At 38.1% G+C, this 17,525-nt stretch overlaps 1 protein-coding gene across 3 annotated transcripts in view; it reads right to left on the bottom strand.

The window, feature by feature from the left end:
* LOC150084897 (zinc finger protein ubi-d4-like) overlaps positions 1-17,525 on the bottom strand; it is a 316,607-nt gene that overhangs the window by 223,889 nt on the left and 75,193 nt on the right. For all 3 annotated transcript variants that reach the window (XR_016547118.1, XM_090376684.1, XM_090376685.1), the window contains exon 3: positions 9,899-10,107. Coding sequence is in view for 2 of the 3 variants with exons in the window: in XM_090376684.1 (XP_090232810.1) it covers positions 9,899-10,107 (209 nt within the window). In the remaining variant the exon portion in view is untranslated. The remainder of the gene's footprint in view (positions 1-9,898; positions 10,108-17,525) is intronic.

Raw genomic sequence — 17,525 nt, 5'->3', positions numbered from 1 at the left:
ATAATAATCGCTTTATCTATAGCAGTAATTTGCTCCTAATGCCACACTGCCTTAATCGTAAAGAAGTTAATGAGAACAGTATCAAAAGCATTACTGAAATCTAAGTATATGATATCAAAATTATTTTTTCCATCCAGTTCTTTTTGACTACCTTGTCGTAACTAATCAGACTGGTCAGAAAAAAATATCCCCTTATCAAATCCATGCTGTGACTGCCAGATAACTGTGATCCTATTAAAATGATCCTGCAATACTTCTTTACCCACTGACCATTATTTTCCCTGGCACAAAAATCAAGCTTAAAAGTCTATAATTAATCAATTTGCCCATGGATCCCACTTTATGAACAGGAGAGACATTTGACATCTTCAGTCTATAGGGAATTCTCTGAATCGATGAATGCTCTCATAGTTATGGCTAAGGGTTTACTACTTCTTTTAATATAAATAAATAGATACATTCCATCAGTCCAGTTACATTACTTTTAGCTTCAACAATTTCTCTTTCACTTTTCTCAGTTAAAAAATCATTTAGTTCTTGGTTAGAATTAAATATAATTCAGGAATCCTATCTTTGAAAATATCTGGTGTGAATGTAAATACAGAATATTTATTAAATTTGTCAGCAGCCAGAACAGGACCATCAATAGTCTTCTTGCAATCTGCCTTACCATACCTAACCCACTTGGTAACTTAATTGCAAACTAGCTTATAATGACACAGAGAATAATTTGTTTCTGCAGATCCTCCATACTGCCTGTTCGGTCTACTAATCAGCACACAGCACAAAACAATACCTAGTGCTTTGGCTGCAATATACGATACATGAATAGCCTATGTGTATAAAAAAAGAAATAATAATTGCTGAATTTCTACTGATCTGTTTTTAATGAAATTTGGGATGGCTCTAGAAATTGTTCTAAGTCAAATATAAAATGTGACTCATTTCATGCAATTTAAATTTCATTCAAATTTAGCGCAACTCCATCCACTGAGAGTCATATTGTTATGTGTAGATGAACAAATAAATAATAACTGTCAGTCAGATTTTAATAGAATATCAGTCAGATTTTAATAAAATTTAGGATAGCTTGACAAATATTTCATAAAAAATTAAATTTTATGAAAATTCATCTACTAGGAGTCAAGTTATTATATGTGGGCAAACAGACAAACATATGGACAATAGGTGCTACATGCATATATGTTAACATGCCTAAAAAATTTGATGCGTTGTGAATATTTATGTATATGACTGATTGAATGTACACATGAATATCATGACCCACAGCCCTCTTCCCTCCTAATATCCCATGCTCATATGGACTTGTTCCTGACCACTCTCGTTCTGTTGTTGGCTGACAACCACCATGTCTATATCTTCTCCATATGGATGGATAGGGGATGGGAGAGTTACCTGCTTATATCTACATAGCAGAAACTGTTAAACAGGCTGCATAACACTGTGAACTAACAGCATGTGCAGAGCATAATGCCCACTAGTTTAAAAGTAGCCGTAGGTAGAGGTGAAGGTGATTCTTGCACAACTTCTATTAGAATAAATAGCGACCTGGAGCGAGGGGTGTTGAGGGTTTCAGGGATGGATGGCAGTCATCCTGAAATAGGTGGGTATATGGGATGTGTTAGGGTAACTAGGAATAGGAGCATGTATGCTTGCATGTATACCAATGCTAGAAGTATAGTAAATAAATTTGATGAATTTGAAGTGTTGGTCAAGACATCAAAGGCAGATATTGTTGGGATAGCAGAGACATGGTGTCACACAGATATAAGGAATGCAGAACTGGAATTTGGGGAGTACAATGTATACAGAAAGGATAGACAGGATAGAAAGGGAGGAGGTGTTATGCTGTTAATTAAGAAAAACATAAAATCAAAAGAAGTGCACCCAGTTGATATAGATGAACAGTGCACTGTTGAGTCAGTTTGGTGTGACATAAGTACTGTGAAAGCAAAAATAAGAGTAGGAGTGTGTTATAGGCCTAATGACTCGCATGAGTACAATGAACAATTATACAGAGAAGTAGAGTGGGCCAGTAAATCAGAATGTCTTATAATGGGAGATTTTAACTTCCAGATATTGACTGGAACTTGTGGGTTGGTCACTCACACACTAGTCAGACTTTTGTGGATTTATTGGATGATTGTTTTCTGCAGCAGCATGTTCGAGAGGCAACCAGAGAGAGAGTAATACTCTTGATCTGGTTATCAGCAGTGATCACTCGTGTATTAAGAATTAAGGTGAGTACAGTGGTAAAGGTGAGTACAGTGGTCTCAGAAAGTTTTTAAATTCTGTACAGTGGGATAAACTACGAGGTTACTAACAGTAAATTCTAAGTGGGAAGCATTCAAGGAATTAATCGTGGATGCTACTAAAAGTTTCATACCTATTTAAGAAATATTGTTCAAGGTTAAGGCCTAAATGGTTATCAAATGAACTAATGAGACTTGTAACAGAGAAGAAAAATGCATGGGATGCATATAAATTATCAAGCGACTCAGAAGCCTATGGCAGATATAAGCTAGTCTGTAATCAGGTCACAAAGGAGGTTAGGCAGGCGAAGGCAAATAACGAGAAATCCTTGGCAAAAGATGCTAATAAAAACAGCAAGGATTTCTTTACTTATATAAACTCTAAAAGGAAGGGGATGAATCTGATTGGTCCACTTGACATCGATGGATCGACTGTTGATGATCCTGCCCAGATAGCAAACAAACTGAATGAGTATTTTGCATCTACATTCACACAAGAGGAGTTATTAAGGTTTGGAAATGGCAGAAGGTTATCAAATTGTAGCAGGATACTTAATGATTTTGAAATAACTGAGAGCAAAGTGGAGGAGAAATTGTTGAAGTTAAACATAAGAAAAGCACCTGGGGTGGATGGGATCTATCCAGTTATATTAAAGGAGGTGGCAAAGCAACTAAGCAAACCCTTGGCCATAATTATGAGAGCATCCCTGGACTCAAGGGAGTTTCCCACGGACTGGAGATGTGCAAATGTATCCCCAATTCACAAAGGGGGATCGAAGGGTGACACGAGTAATTACAGACCAGTTAGTTTAACTTCTGTTCCTGGTAAAATAATGGAGTCACTGGTTAAAGATGCATTGCAGGATCATCTAGACAAGACTGCAGCAATAATTCAGACACAGCATGGGTTTGTTAAGGGAAAGTCTTGTTTGACAAATCTGATAGGATATTATGATGTGGTTACAAAGGAACTGGATGCAAAAAATAATTCTGATATCATCTATTTGGATTTCAGGAAAGCTTTTGACACTGTTGCACATGAAAGACTATTGTACAAATTGGAGCAGAAGGGTATTGCTACAATGGATAAAAGGATGGTTAAGTGGGAGAAGACAGAGGGTGATAATCAATGGGTGCTGCTCTTCGTGGAGTCCCACAGGGTTCGGTGTTGGGTCCACTGTTGTTTTGTATATTTATCAATGATATTGATGAAGGTATATCAGGCTTAATGTCAAAGTTTGCAGATGATACAAAGGTTGGCAGGGTTGTTAATAACAGTAATGGCAGTGTGCTACTGCAACAGGATCTAGATAATTTGGGCAGATGGTCTAAGAAGTGGTAACTGAAGTTTAACCTTGAAAATGCAAAGTACTGGATATGGGTAGAAGTAACCCCAGATAAACGTACCAACTGTGTTAAAAGTTGGTACGTGGTAAAAAATGAAAAATACCTGGGAGTAATTGTGCAGTCAAATATGAAGTTTTCTGAGCAATGCAGACAGGCTGCCACGGCAGGTCATGCGGTTTTGTCAATGATATATAGGAATTTTGCTAGCAGGGGAAAAGGAGGTGATTATCCCTCTGTATAAGGCAGTACTCAAGGCCACGCCTTGAGTACTGCATACAGGTCTGGAGGCCTCCTTTTAGGAAGGATGTAGATTTACTTGAGCGTGTACAGAGAAGGGCAACAAGATTTGTGAGGGGAATGATGGGATCCTCTTACCAAGAGAGGCTTAAGTTCTGCAAATTGCAGTGTCTGGAGACTAGGCACCTGCGCGGTGATCTGATTGAGATATATAAAGGCCTTGAATGGGTTGAGCACGCATGAATTTTGATGGGATCCTTCCACTTGTTCAGATTACGAACCTAAGGAGGCATAAATTCAAATTAAGAAAAGACAGATGTAGAATAAATGTGTGGAAATTTGCCTTTAGCCAGCGGGTTGTTAATTGCTGGAACAAACTTCCATCTGTCGTTGTGGAAGTTGATAGGTTGAATAAATTTAAAGAGGAACTGGACAGGCATTTGGAGGGAATGGTGTGATTTTTTTTGGCTGATGCTGCATAAGCTCATACACATGCTTTCTTGCATCACATGCCACTACTACTACTACTCCAAAATTAACCTTGTGACTCTTACCAATAGGAGATGCCTTCACTATCATCTTCTAAAACTACTCTCACAAGTAGCATTTAATGCAATCTCTACCTCATGAGATAGCTTTCATCTTTGAATTTGCATCCTATGCAATATAACTCTCCCCACTAACACACCTGTCTACCTTCCCACAACTGTTATTATCTCTCCTCTTCCTTTCCTTACTTCCTCTCCCACTGTAACCCTAGAATTGTGGTGGGAGGCTGAATGGCTTTTCAAAGATGCTCAACAATGACGCACGAGTGGAAGTGAGAGTGGGATTCATAGGATCCTTAAGAATCACTGTAACAAAGCTATAGATGGAGCTAGTGCCTTGACTGAAGCAGTCACGTTTTTTGTGAGCTCTTTTATAAAAGTGTTATTTACAGTGAAATCATGGAATTTTGAATTGGCAAAGGTCTCAGATGATTGAGGGAAGTAAACTTGAATTACAGGTGACATTTCATGAGATTTAGACAATTATTTTAAGAACTATGGACTTTTAAGTTTTCATATGTAAAGCTGTATAGTAACATGCTAGCCGTATGTGTATCGCTATGTATAGCCATATGTGATTTTCATTAGAGTGGACCAAGCACTTGGGAAGCCCTAATAGTAAATTTAAATAGTTTCATTCTATCACTCCCATAACCTCTTGTTGCTCATATGCATGATAATGCTATTTATGTATAGTATAGAGTTTCTCGCTGTGCTCATTTCTCGCGTTCCCGATCGGTTGCTCTGGAAACAATAGCAATGCCATATTGGCCACCATCTTGGATCGGTACCAAGAGGGACAGCATAAAGCCATTTAATATTGACAGTTTGGTGCTACAAAGTGTTAATTATTGCTGATGCTAACCGTATATAGATACAGGAACAATATTTTAATTGCCAGTTAACTATAACATGGAGTACACACTGAAATTGGAATTGCATTCATGTCATGTGGACACAACAGAAGAAAAGGGAAAAACAAGGGTTTTTCAGGGAAAAATTTAGAAAGGAAATACAATTCGGATACTCGATCAATATATATCATTAAAACGAGGAAGGGCCGCTCTATTTAAGAAACCACTCAGAAAAATTTCTGGACAAGTTGAATAAAAGCTACAAGCATCCGAACATGCCTCATTATCGACCACACGGAATTCCTGTTTGCATTTATTAACTCCTGTGATCGGAGTATGACACTGGTATAAATTGTATTTTATTCTACTGAGTGTGATTACCGATGTTATCTCTATATGTAGGATAGCCCAAAACTTAATCCAGGCATAAATCAGGATCCTTAACTGCACGAACTTGTGTCAGGTACCAAACACCTTCGTTCTGTGCCCCAAGAATATAACAACATAATCTCGTTAATCCGAACATCTTGGAAATTCGACAGTGTCCAAAATGCCAGCAGAAATCGCCTCTCAAACAGAGGACTGTGGTGGACAAGAGACTGAGACCATTAATAATGATGACCCCAAAGAATTTGCATATAATCAGAAACCACTGCCCTCATCAAAGAAAAGAAACAAGCTACACGTGGTCGCAAAGCATAAACAAGAGACCAGATCTCAGACTGAACCCAACAAGCCCCAACCTGAGCTACAAACCCAAACAACAAAGCCACTGGAAGAGGTTCGACTCCTTGATCCTACCCTGCCGGAAGGACCGGTCCCAGAACAAATTCTGTTTCTCAGAACTGAGCTTGAAAACTTGCTGAAGGAGCAGAACAACCGAATTACTACATGGCTACAAGCAGATATTGTGTCTCTATGGACTAAGATGGAAACTATTCTCCTCAAGTTTCATATTGAGTCCAAAAAGGCCAACATTAAATTAGAAGTGTTCCTTCAAGGCAGGGAAAATGAAATGCCACAACGCTCCCCAACCTATTCTGAAGCGTTGAGGACAAATGCCTCCCGGTCAAACTGCAGAGACAAAAGGCCACCAAGAAACTCCCCACCAAGTTACTTCCCAAAACACACTTAGTGGTGCTCAAGCACGCTACACCGGACACACACAAATCAAGTGAAGATGTTAAGAAAGCTGTGATGGACTCTCACAGAAGACCGAAAGAGCACAAGAATCAAGTCCATCAGGAAAACCCGAAACACGGGAGTGATAATTGAAAATGTGACCGGCGATGATGCTAAATGCATCTTAGAAAATGCCAAAATATCCACCCTTGGATTGGTAGCTCAACCACTACGGCAGAAGGGCCCATCCATCATGGTGTATGACTTGGAAAAGGACACAACATCAACCACATTATAGAAGAGATTTACAGACAAAGCCTGCAACAAGACTTACCAGAGGTTGACCCAGCAACAGTGGTACAGCCAAAATATCAGACAAAAAGTATGAACGGTAGCGCCATAAATTGGGTGATTGAACTAACCCCAGACGCCTGGAGAATCATAATGAGACACCCCTGAATATACATAAACTGGGGAGCACATCGATACAGGGAGCATGCAGCAGTCCCAAAATGCTTCCACTGCTGCTGACTTGGGCATACATTAGAACTGAGATTAGAAACTGTAGTAACATTAGAAACTGTAACATTAGAAACTGCATCCCTTTTCCCCGCAGTGACCTGCGGCGAGAAGGGATACAGTTTCAACTCCTGTCCAAACAAGGGTGAAGACCCAGTTTGTGTGAACTGCGGGAACCTGAAGATGCTGCATACACACTCCCTTCGCAATACTAACTGTCCCAACTACCTGAAAGTCAAGAGCATCCACCAGGAAAGAATCAATTATGGGAACTCTGAATAAAGGATATAACAACAAGAGTCTAAAATGCATGCAAACAAACGCCCAAAGAGCATATTCAGTCGCAGGCCAAATCACAAAAAAGGCAGAAGAAGAAAACTGCAATGTTCTACTAATTCGGGAACCCTACATAGTTGCAAATAAAGTCCGGAGATATCCCTTATGGTACAAAATTGTACAGGCAGATGATGTAACCCCCCCCGGGCAGCCATCGTTATGCAGAACCCGGACCTAACAATCACCAAAGTCACTCACCTCTGTTCACCTTGGGCTGCCTGCGCCCACATTGTGTCGCCTCTGGGAGAGATGTTCCTCATCTCTCTCTCTCTATTGTCGGCCAGGAGAGGACATAATACCAGCAACCCAGTACCTCAACCGAGCTCCCACAAGACAAAGTACTCATCTCAGCCGACATAAACTGTCGTTGCCCCCTTTGGTTTAGCTGCACCCAGGGGTTGGTGCTGGAAAACCAACCTCAATGGCTGCCTAGAGAAAACTGTGGTCAGAATCTGATTCTGGATTTCTATAATTTGAAGACAAAATGAGAAAAATTACTGCTGATATTCTGGGGATTGTTATTTTGTTGTTATTATTTGGTTTTTAGGAGCATTAGCAACCAAGGCCATATTGCTCCGAGGATATACGGTGGTCATTCCCTGACCTTTCCGCGTCCTCCGTATTTGGTGGTCACGGGCTCGAACCCCGGTCTAATCAAGAAGCGTGTGCTGATATTCTGGGGATAGCTGGGTAACTATTGTTAGAAGTTCAGGCAGACAATGTTCAGGAACTGATTTTCTCTCACATGCATGATCTCACCAGTGAAAATCCTGTTCTCCTAGAGAAGCAGTTACTCCATTATTTTCCCTAAGAAAATAATGGAGTAACTGCTCATCTAAACAGAAATGCAGTTATATAGCAATCACAGCACATATTTGTTAAAGGGCAATCTTGTATGACCAATCTGAATGAATACTATGATGCAAAGGAACCCGATGCAAACCCCAGTACAATAGAATCCATCGCAACGTACTATGACAAACAAGAAGGATGGTAAAAACTTAAATTTAGAAGCTGCCTTGGCAATTTTTGTGGAAATGAATCCCACTTGGAATGTAGCAACAAGATTAACACATGTTATGCAATGCCTAAGCTTGCTATGCAGTAATTTGAGAAGAGAACAGCTAAACAACTTTTCTGTATACATTTCTCAAAAAGGCATAAGTGACTTTCAAAAGTTTCCTCAAAGAAATCCAACAAAATCTCCCCAAAAATGTTCTTCCAGATGCCAGAAAAGAAAAGGAACATCTTTGTTACAATCAAAGGTGTTTCTTTCCTTTTCTGCTTTAATGGCAATTTGGACTGAATACAGTATTCAGTCCAAATCAGATCATAAATTCAGAAGAATCAAGGTAAAAATTTTCTAAACAGTGCTATCGTACTGTACAGTCAGTTCTGCTATAATGCGGTACATGTGTTCCTAAAAATTTCTACATTACGGTATTTTGCACATTAAAGACAACAGGGCTTATGGGAAAAATAGGGATAGGGGCAGAGCACTCAAAAAAAATGTTCAGTCTGGTAAGTAAAACACTAAAAAAAGTTAGAAACCAAATAAAATTGCTAACACAGGTTTAAATATCTTAAATTTCTAATAAATAAGTAAATAGAGCACTTTATCTTGACAAGATATGATTTGCCTGATCGATATTTCTTCACTGACACTTTCTTTGTTTTTTTGGATTGTAAAATTTAAAATAGTAAAAAAGATAAGCAATCAATAATGTGAACAGGGAACGCACAAATTGCACATGTGAGACAAGTTTACGAAGAGAAGATTCTGAAAATTTATTTATGTTTTTATGCGTGAAGATTTCTGGAAGGAGAAACACATTTCCCCATAATAACATAAAAACCCACACAATTCCAGCTATCAATGTTATCACAAATGCAGTAAGATAGTTTACCACCTGTTTATAATTAGAATGCACTAACAGAAAAGTCCAATAAACCAGAAACTGCAAATTGTTTTTTATTGTTTTATGGTAGTAACCTCCAGAAATTTGCTCCTCAGTTTATGCTATCCCACCTCACGAAATTTCTGTTCGAACAGAGAAACGTAAGCTCCTGAAAATGTGAGGCAGCCTACAACATCACTTTATATCTTGTGAATACAGCAAATGGCAACAGTGTGTCTCCGACCAACTACAGTAAATGAGAAATATAGCTCTCACACATTTGACATTTTTTAAGCTTCATAAACTTGTATGTATTGCTGCGCAGGTTGCTATTCAGCTAGGTGCTAAGTTTTCGTTCACCTAGTGTTACTTGCAGATGAAATCGCGCATAAGCCAACACGAAAATCGCGTTATACTACATTGTTCCCTAAATATATCAGTCACGTTGGAGCAAATTCGCATTGTGAAAATGTGTGTTATAGCAGATCTGACTGTACTTATGATCACAAGTTGATTAGATATGCCCTTTTATTCATACGTATAAAACATTTTGTATCAGAACCTTGGTCAGGAACATAATCCTATTACAGCATCATCATTTGTATGAAAAGACTGGTTTTGACTTACGGAATTTTTGTCAGAATGTAACCTGTATAAGTCTGAAATGGCTGCCTGTATTTAATAATCGTAGTTTTCCTTGTTAATTTCCAACTAATGAAATACTAATTCATTGCATCATTAAAAAAAAAAGTAGCCTTTCTTACTCTTATTTTCCTTTTCTTTTTGCGATAGGTATCTTCATATTCATCATAATCAGAGTCTGGGTCATCTAATTCACCAACATCTGGAGGCTCACTCGTATCTTCTATATCTTTATACCAAGAGTCTTTTGAATCTTCAGTTAGCTTATCAGCACTTTCTTCCCCTTCCATTTTGATTGCAGTGTTTTCCATTACACTAATTTGATGTGAATCTAAAGAAATGCAAAAAAAAAGGGGGGGGGAAGTAAGAGATGTTACAGATTACAACAGGTAAAATTTTTGAGCTTAACAATATGTAAAATTCTGATTTCTTTATCTGTCAAACACATAACAAGATCCAATCCAATCATATATCAGCAGGTCAACTGAAGTTGTTCTATAAGCAAGAATTGTTATGTATCTTAATAAAGTTAGGGAAAAAATAACATAGAAACTGCTCAAAGAAGTAATGCAAGATCTAGACAGGAATGCAGTGATATATCAATCACAGCACAGATTTGTTAAGGGACAATCTCATATGACCAATCTGAGTGAATATTGTGACGCAAAGCAATTGGCGCCTCCGTAGCCAGGTGGGCAGGAGTGGCAGTGCGTAGCACATGGTTCTTGATTAGACCAGGGTTCGAGCCCATGACCACCAAATACGGAGGATGCGGAAAGGTCAGGGAATGACCACCGCATATCCCCGGGGCAATATGGCCTTAGTTGCTAATGCTCCTAAAAACCAAATAACAAACAAGCACAGCAACTGGATGCAAAAATAATTTTTATATCATACATTTAGCTTTCAGAAAAGCTTATGATACAGATCCACATAAAAGACTGCTATACAAAGTGCAGCAGTCTGGCATTGAGAATAGAGTCACTGCTATTGATAAAGGGATGGTTGAGTGGGAAAAGAGAGTGGTTATCAATGGACTGCTCTTCTTGGACCATATTAATGGAGTTCTCCACAGTATTCAAAACAACAATGGTCCCAGGGTTCTGTGCTGAATCCACAGTGCAGATGGGCTGCTAAGATAGTCATGGAGTTTTGTTGACATACAGGAATTTTCCAAGTAGGTATAAGGAGGTAATTATTCTGCTGTATATGCAATGGTTAGGCCACACCTTAAGTACTGCATACAGATCCACATCTATGAGATCTAGAAACCTCATTTTAGGATGTGAATTTGCTGGAATGGGTGAAGAGAAAAGCAATGAGATTAGAGAGGAGAACAAAGGGTACTCTTACCAAGAAAGGCTTCAGTTCTACAAATTGCAACACCTGAGGAGATCATACTGAGGTGTTTAAGACTTTAAATGGATTAAGTAAGCTAAATGCTGATGGCATCCTTGCTCTTGTTCAGCCTAGTATTAGTAGCAGCAAATAATGCAAAACAAGCTTCTACAGCATCAGCAAAAAAAAAAAAAAACTTCCTATTTCCATCCCTCCAATAGGTTGTCTAGTTCCTCCTTTGATTTATTCAAGCTATCCATTTCCAAAACAACAGATGGAAGTTTGTTCCAATAATTAACCACCCACTGGATAAAGGCAAACTTGCACATATCTATTCCACAACCATCCTTCCTCGATTTGAATTTATGCCTCCTCGTGTGTAGTCTGAGCAAGAGGAAGAATCCCATCGAGCTTGATCAATCCATTCAAATGGACTACAGACATAAGGGGGCATAAATTTAAATTTAGGAAAGATAACTGCAGGACAGAACTTCCACACTTCCATCTGGTATTGCAGAAGTGGGTAGTTTGAATAAATTAAGAAAGAACCAAACAAATAATTAAAGAGGATGAACAGGTGATGTGGGAATTGCTTTCTTTGGCTGACATTTTTTTTTATGAAATTTTCATGAAACTAATTTTATAAACTAATACTAAAGTCAAAACCGATGCACTGGATCAGAAGCCATAACTGTTACAGCAATTATACATATGCCACTTTGAAATACACAAAATATATTCAAGTGCTTCCATTTTTTATTCATTTAGAAGCAACAGAAAATAGAAGAGAAAAATTGTCATACACCTTTTCAACTAATTCAGTGCATGTGCTCCATAGCAGCTTAATCAGCATGATACATCACTGTCTGCCACTCGCTTGGAGAGTTATGGGATCAATTCCTGTAAATGACTGGAAAAATTTCTATAAAGTTCTTTTCAGTCACGAAAAAGTGTGTTTGTTTTAATTGCAGTCTCCAGGATTTCTCCTATATGCCGCTGTAGCATCTGAAAAGGCATAAAGCTAAGGCTAGCAAGTATATGTATGTAGGTGTGTAAGTATGTGTGTTGTTATGTTGAGTTCTAGCACCTGGCGACTTTGCAGCTGGGGGGGGACACCTGGTCCCCTGACTCCCAACCTTGGCGACAAGGAGGTGCACCAGGGACTACAATCCAGGTGGTGATATGCAGGGGGGATTTCAGAAAATTCTGAAAACCCCAATAAGAATAGGAGCAGGAAATAGCTTGAGAAGTATGGGAAATGGAGAGGGAAGGAAAGAGATAAAAAGGGGATAAAGAAAGAGGCATCCCCTGTCAAGACAGTAGTTAGCCAATCTTGGTGAGAATGAATAAGAACCCCCCCCCCCACTGATAAATTATTCCAGATTTTCAGTTCACACAATGTGCAAATCAGCCAATGAATACAGACTTCTACAGACATGATAATATTAAGTTAATAAACCTAAAAGAGAAATGGTATGAAAGTTATATAAATAGAATAAAAAAAAAAAAAAATTACAAGAAACAATCTATAGGTCAAATGGTTTTTTCAAGCAAGTTCCTAGTCAAAAAATTAAAATCCTGACTAAAGAAAATACAGTTAGTCCCTGACTTACTGTAAGCCCGAGTTATTTAACTTTGGACTTAACGTAAATTTTTTTTGGTAAAATCATAAAGATACATTCTGTTTAATTTTTAAGAGTGAAGTCGAATGAAGAAACAATAAGTATAAGTTTTTATTTTTGTTCCCAAAAACTATGTTGGATAATAACCTGAAGTGTAACTAGAATCTAGGTATATAACTAAAGTTAACACTTCATTTTCTGCTTTAAAAATTCTGAAGAAATATTTGACATGTGTTTGAGACAAGTGAACACATCAAAGCACTTTAGAGAAACCCCCACAAAGTTCAAGCCACATGGACTATGTCCAATCGGCTATTTCTTAGGAGAATTACACTCTAGTCCTTCGTTCCTACATCCTTTCCTTCCTTTCTTTCTGGATTGTAGAGTCAGTTCGGTTTTGTTTGAGAGTAAAGTGAGAGCTTTTGTTTGCATTTTGTACATAATATTTGTTACACAAGTCAGGTTATTGTGATGAAGTTGAAATTTACCGAAATAACCTGAATTTGTCCTACTATTTTTAATTATTTCTCATCAAACTATCATCGTGTGGTGTGTGCTTAATTTGCATGTTGTAAACATCTCTTGTAACTTAAACCTGTGAGGTTCTTTACAGAAAACTTCATTTTGACCATTATCATGGTGCCACCTAAGAGAATAAGTGATAGCGATACCAGTAAATCTACCAAGAAAGGGAAAGCGATCGATTTGAATCAGAAAATTAAAATAATAAGGTTGTATGAAAATGGTCACACATTAATAAATACCACATGGAATTTAGATTTGTCAGTGTCAACAGTGAACACAATAACAAAGGACAAAGACAGAACACGTGAAGCGATCAGCACCAATGAAGTCAACTATAATAACCAAGGCTAGAACGGGGCTAATAAGTGAGATAAAAAAGCTACTTATTGTGTAGATGGACGACCAGATCCAAAAACACATCCCATAAAGACTCCACCTCATCAAAGCAAAGGCTCATGCCATTTTTGAGAATCTTAAGAAGAAGAGCAATGATACTGAAACCACTCTTTGTTGCAAGTCAGGGTTGGTTTGATAGGTTCTGTAAGAGAAGCAGATATCATAACTTTGCCATAAGTAGTGAAGCAGCAAGTGCAAACGGTAAGGCTGCCAAAAAACTCAAGGACAAATTGGATGAGATTATAAAACGTGGTGGTTATTTGCCACAACAAATATTTAATGTGGATGAGACTAGCCTTTCTTAGAAAAAAATGCCTAGCAGAACTTATATCTCTATTGAAGAAAAGTCAATGTCTAGGTTTAAAGTTGCCAAAGATTGGGTAATGCTCTTAGTGGGGGTAACATAGCAGGTTATAAATTTAAACCTTTAGTGGTTTAGTGAGCCTGAGCTTTTAAGGGCATTTACAAGAAATCGCTTCCTGTACACTTCGGGGCTAACTCAAAAGGCCTGGGTGACAATAACCATTTCGAAAAATGGTTTCTAAAAGTGTTTATCCCTGAAGTTGAAAAATATTGCTTAAAAATATCAGTGCCTTTTAAGATATTAATGCTCCTTGACAACACTCCTGGTCATCCTAAATATCTAGATCATCTGCACAACAACATCAAAGTGATATACTTCCCTCCAAATACAATGGCTTTGATCCAACCAATGGTTCAGGGAGTTATCCAAGCATTCAAAGCTTATTACACACGGACAATATTTTCTGAGGCTATAAATGCAACAGAGCAAAGGAAGGTGGATCTGCAGCAATTTTGGAAGACGTTTAACATCCTTGATGGAATAAGCAACATTTCAAGAGCCTGGAATGATGTGACAACAACTTGTATGGGCAGAGTTTGGAAAAAAATTTCTAAAATATTCCAAGCTTAACAAAAAAAGGCTTCAACAAAGATGAGCTGATGTCTTCTGTTACCAAAGAAATTGAAAACTTAGCCCAAGGAGTTACAGCTGGTCCCAGAGGACAAAGATGTAGACAAGACTGGGGATGAATGAGGTGAAGATTTAACAACTGAAGACCTAGCCCTGTTGAACGTGCAAAGAGCTGAGGAGTAAGGAGAGCCAAATCCCTTGCTCCTCAGCAATTTAAAGGAAATGGCAGAAGGTGTCTCTATTCAAGATGTCTCAAGGTGTCTCTATGTTTGATGGAATGGATGAAAACATCGAATGTTTCTTGAAAATAGAAAGAAAAATTCAAGATTGCTTATTGGCCTATCGTGAAATTTATGAAGAGAAAAAAGCATACAAAACAGATGAAGATCAAAGAGTTCATATCACATATTACCTCCCTGACCTACTCAGCCTACAACATCCTGTGATTAATGTGTCTTATTAATGCTTCAAGTTCATTTTAAGTTACCTTCAGTTCATCACCTGAAGTGTATAGATTTAGATTCATTGTATGATTTAGACCAATTTTCTTAAATATGTACACTTTGGTTTTGATTCCCTTAGTAGCCCTTATAAAGCCTACATGACGTATGAAATACATATCAGTTTTTACAGTACAATAACATGCATTTTTTCTTCCTTTTATGTTTTCTTTTCTTATATGCCACTCTGGCTACTTCACCGCTGCCCCCAGATAAAGTTTTTTTATTGCTATGGTATATAACTATTTTTCTGCATTCTTCTAAGGATATTATGTGGTTTTTGCAATTTTGGCATATCAGGGATATAGTAGCAATATTTTATTAGTCATTCCCGAGTTATGTAAAAATTGACTCATGTAAGAAGTCCTGGAACATATCTCTTACGTGTCGGGAACAGACTGTAATAATGACACCCATCTAATTAGAACTGAAAAGTAAAAGGAATTTTAATTTTCATATGGAGGAAAGTAAAACCTTAAGAGAAATAAATACATTCCCAAACTGAAATTCGCTATATTCATTTCAGTCCTTGAGACTGTCACAGACATTCTCTCTGGTATGCTAAGCTGTGCTTGCTACCTGGGCATCTAAAATGCTAACAGAACTGACATTCGGGTGACACTCAAGTCAAGTGGACCTAATTTCAGTGAAGTCTGGTCGGTCTGTGACAGCCAAATCCTTTATTTGCACCTTAACAATAGTGGGACTGTTAGTAACCCTGGATATAACCACTATGGGCAAATCCTGAAATACGGCACCTAGCATACTACACGTGACCAACATGTAGTGTGTGTAAACCAACGTAAGCAGAAGTCAAGGTGTGGTGCCCACACATGGAGGGAGATTGCCCCTCTGTGTTACCAAACAATACTAGGTAATAAATGGCCCTCATTAGTCAGTGAAATACCACCATTTTGCTTATGAGAAGCTTGAAGTAGTGGAACCCATGTTTAGTCTCCAGAAAAAGCTCCAACAATCCGGCCATGTCTTCTATCATGCAGTATAACTGACATCTTTAGAGATCTTGATGGACATCATGACGAGATCCAATCATCCTTACATTTTATGGGTACAGCTCTAAAACGTTAGCAGACTGGAAGTCACTATCTGGCAGAGTAGAAGCAGCAAGATTATATGCCGGGGAGCATTATTGAGGCCACATTATGTCAAGCAGTTAAGCATATTCTTGCCATGTGTATGTCGTATCCAAAATTTCATTACTTCATACATGTCCTTGCCACCTTTTCTTCCTTCTGAATACACCATGAATTGTCAAACTAATAGAACAAACTTATCTGCAAAAAAAAAACGATCTAAACCTGCCAAAAACTTCCTCGTTCATTTAATAAATATACATGATTTTGGTTCTAATCTCAATGATGTCCATTTCCACTTACTGGCTGAAAAACCCTATGTACTTTTTCCAACAGACTCCAACTCATTGGTTGATTCAACCACTGCTCATCTCAGTTGTCCAAATTATTCGCTGCATGGTTCCTTTCACTTCAAAAATAGTGCTTATGCATATGTCTGTTCTGATATTCCCTGTCGGAGACAGTAATTTTGAATCTCCTCTTTTCAGTCTTCTCTGGCTTAAAATCTCTCTATCACATTCTGTCAAATTCAACTGTTGCCTCTACCATTCTCCCAACTCCACTAATCACTTGGAACTCTTTGACTTCCTCTCTTTGAAACTTGACTTTCCTAACAGTGAAATAATTTTCCTTGTGATTTTAATGTGCAAAGCTCCAGCTGGAATCTCTTTTCTAGTCACACTTATCCAGCTGGTCAAGATGCTAAGGCTTTTGCAATTACTAATGACCTCGCACAGTTTGTTCATTTACCTACCAGAATACCAGACAAATCTAACCACACAGCCAACATGCTTGATCTTTTTCTCACAAACAACCGTTCTAAATACACAGCTGAGTTGAGTGGTCCTCTAGGCACCTCAGATCACAACTTGGTAATGGTCTCTTCTCCAATGGAGCCTTTCTCTTATGACCATTCTCAACTTCATGTTGTTTGGCATTATATGAATGCAAAATGGGATGATCTGTGAGATCCTTTATTCCACACTCCACCTTAAAATCTAGTCCTTTATCTAACTCTTGGTTTTAAAATAAATGTACTAAAGCCATTCAAGAGAAGAATGTTGCATATTGTATTTGGCTTGTATACAAATCTCCAGGTTCATTTTTTGCCTACACCAATCCTAGCAGTAATTGTAAAGCAGTTATTAATCAGGACAAACTACATTTTGAACAGACTAAGAGTAGAGAACTTGCTTCTTGTCCAAATGGTGTAGTCAAGCATTCTGGCCTCTTAATAAAGCTATTGGCCGCAACTATTGCCCATCTCTGTTCCCACCTCTGTCAAAAACAAATGCTTCTATTGCCACTGTAGTCAAACATAAAGCTGACCTGCTAGCATC

Source organism: Mastigoproctus giganteus, chromosome 6 (genome assembly GCF_048544385.1).
Source record: "Mastigoproctus giganteus isolate SK-2022 chromosome 6, ASM4854438v1, whole genome shotgun sequence".
Taxonomy (NCBI): domain Eukaryota; kingdom Metazoa; phylum Arthropoda; class Arachnida; order Uropygi; family Thelyphonidae; genus Mastigoproctus; species Mastigoproctus giganteus.
The sequence above is the reverse complement of the archived record's forward strand: the minus strand, read 5'-3'. Positions and strand labels throughout refer to the sequence as shown.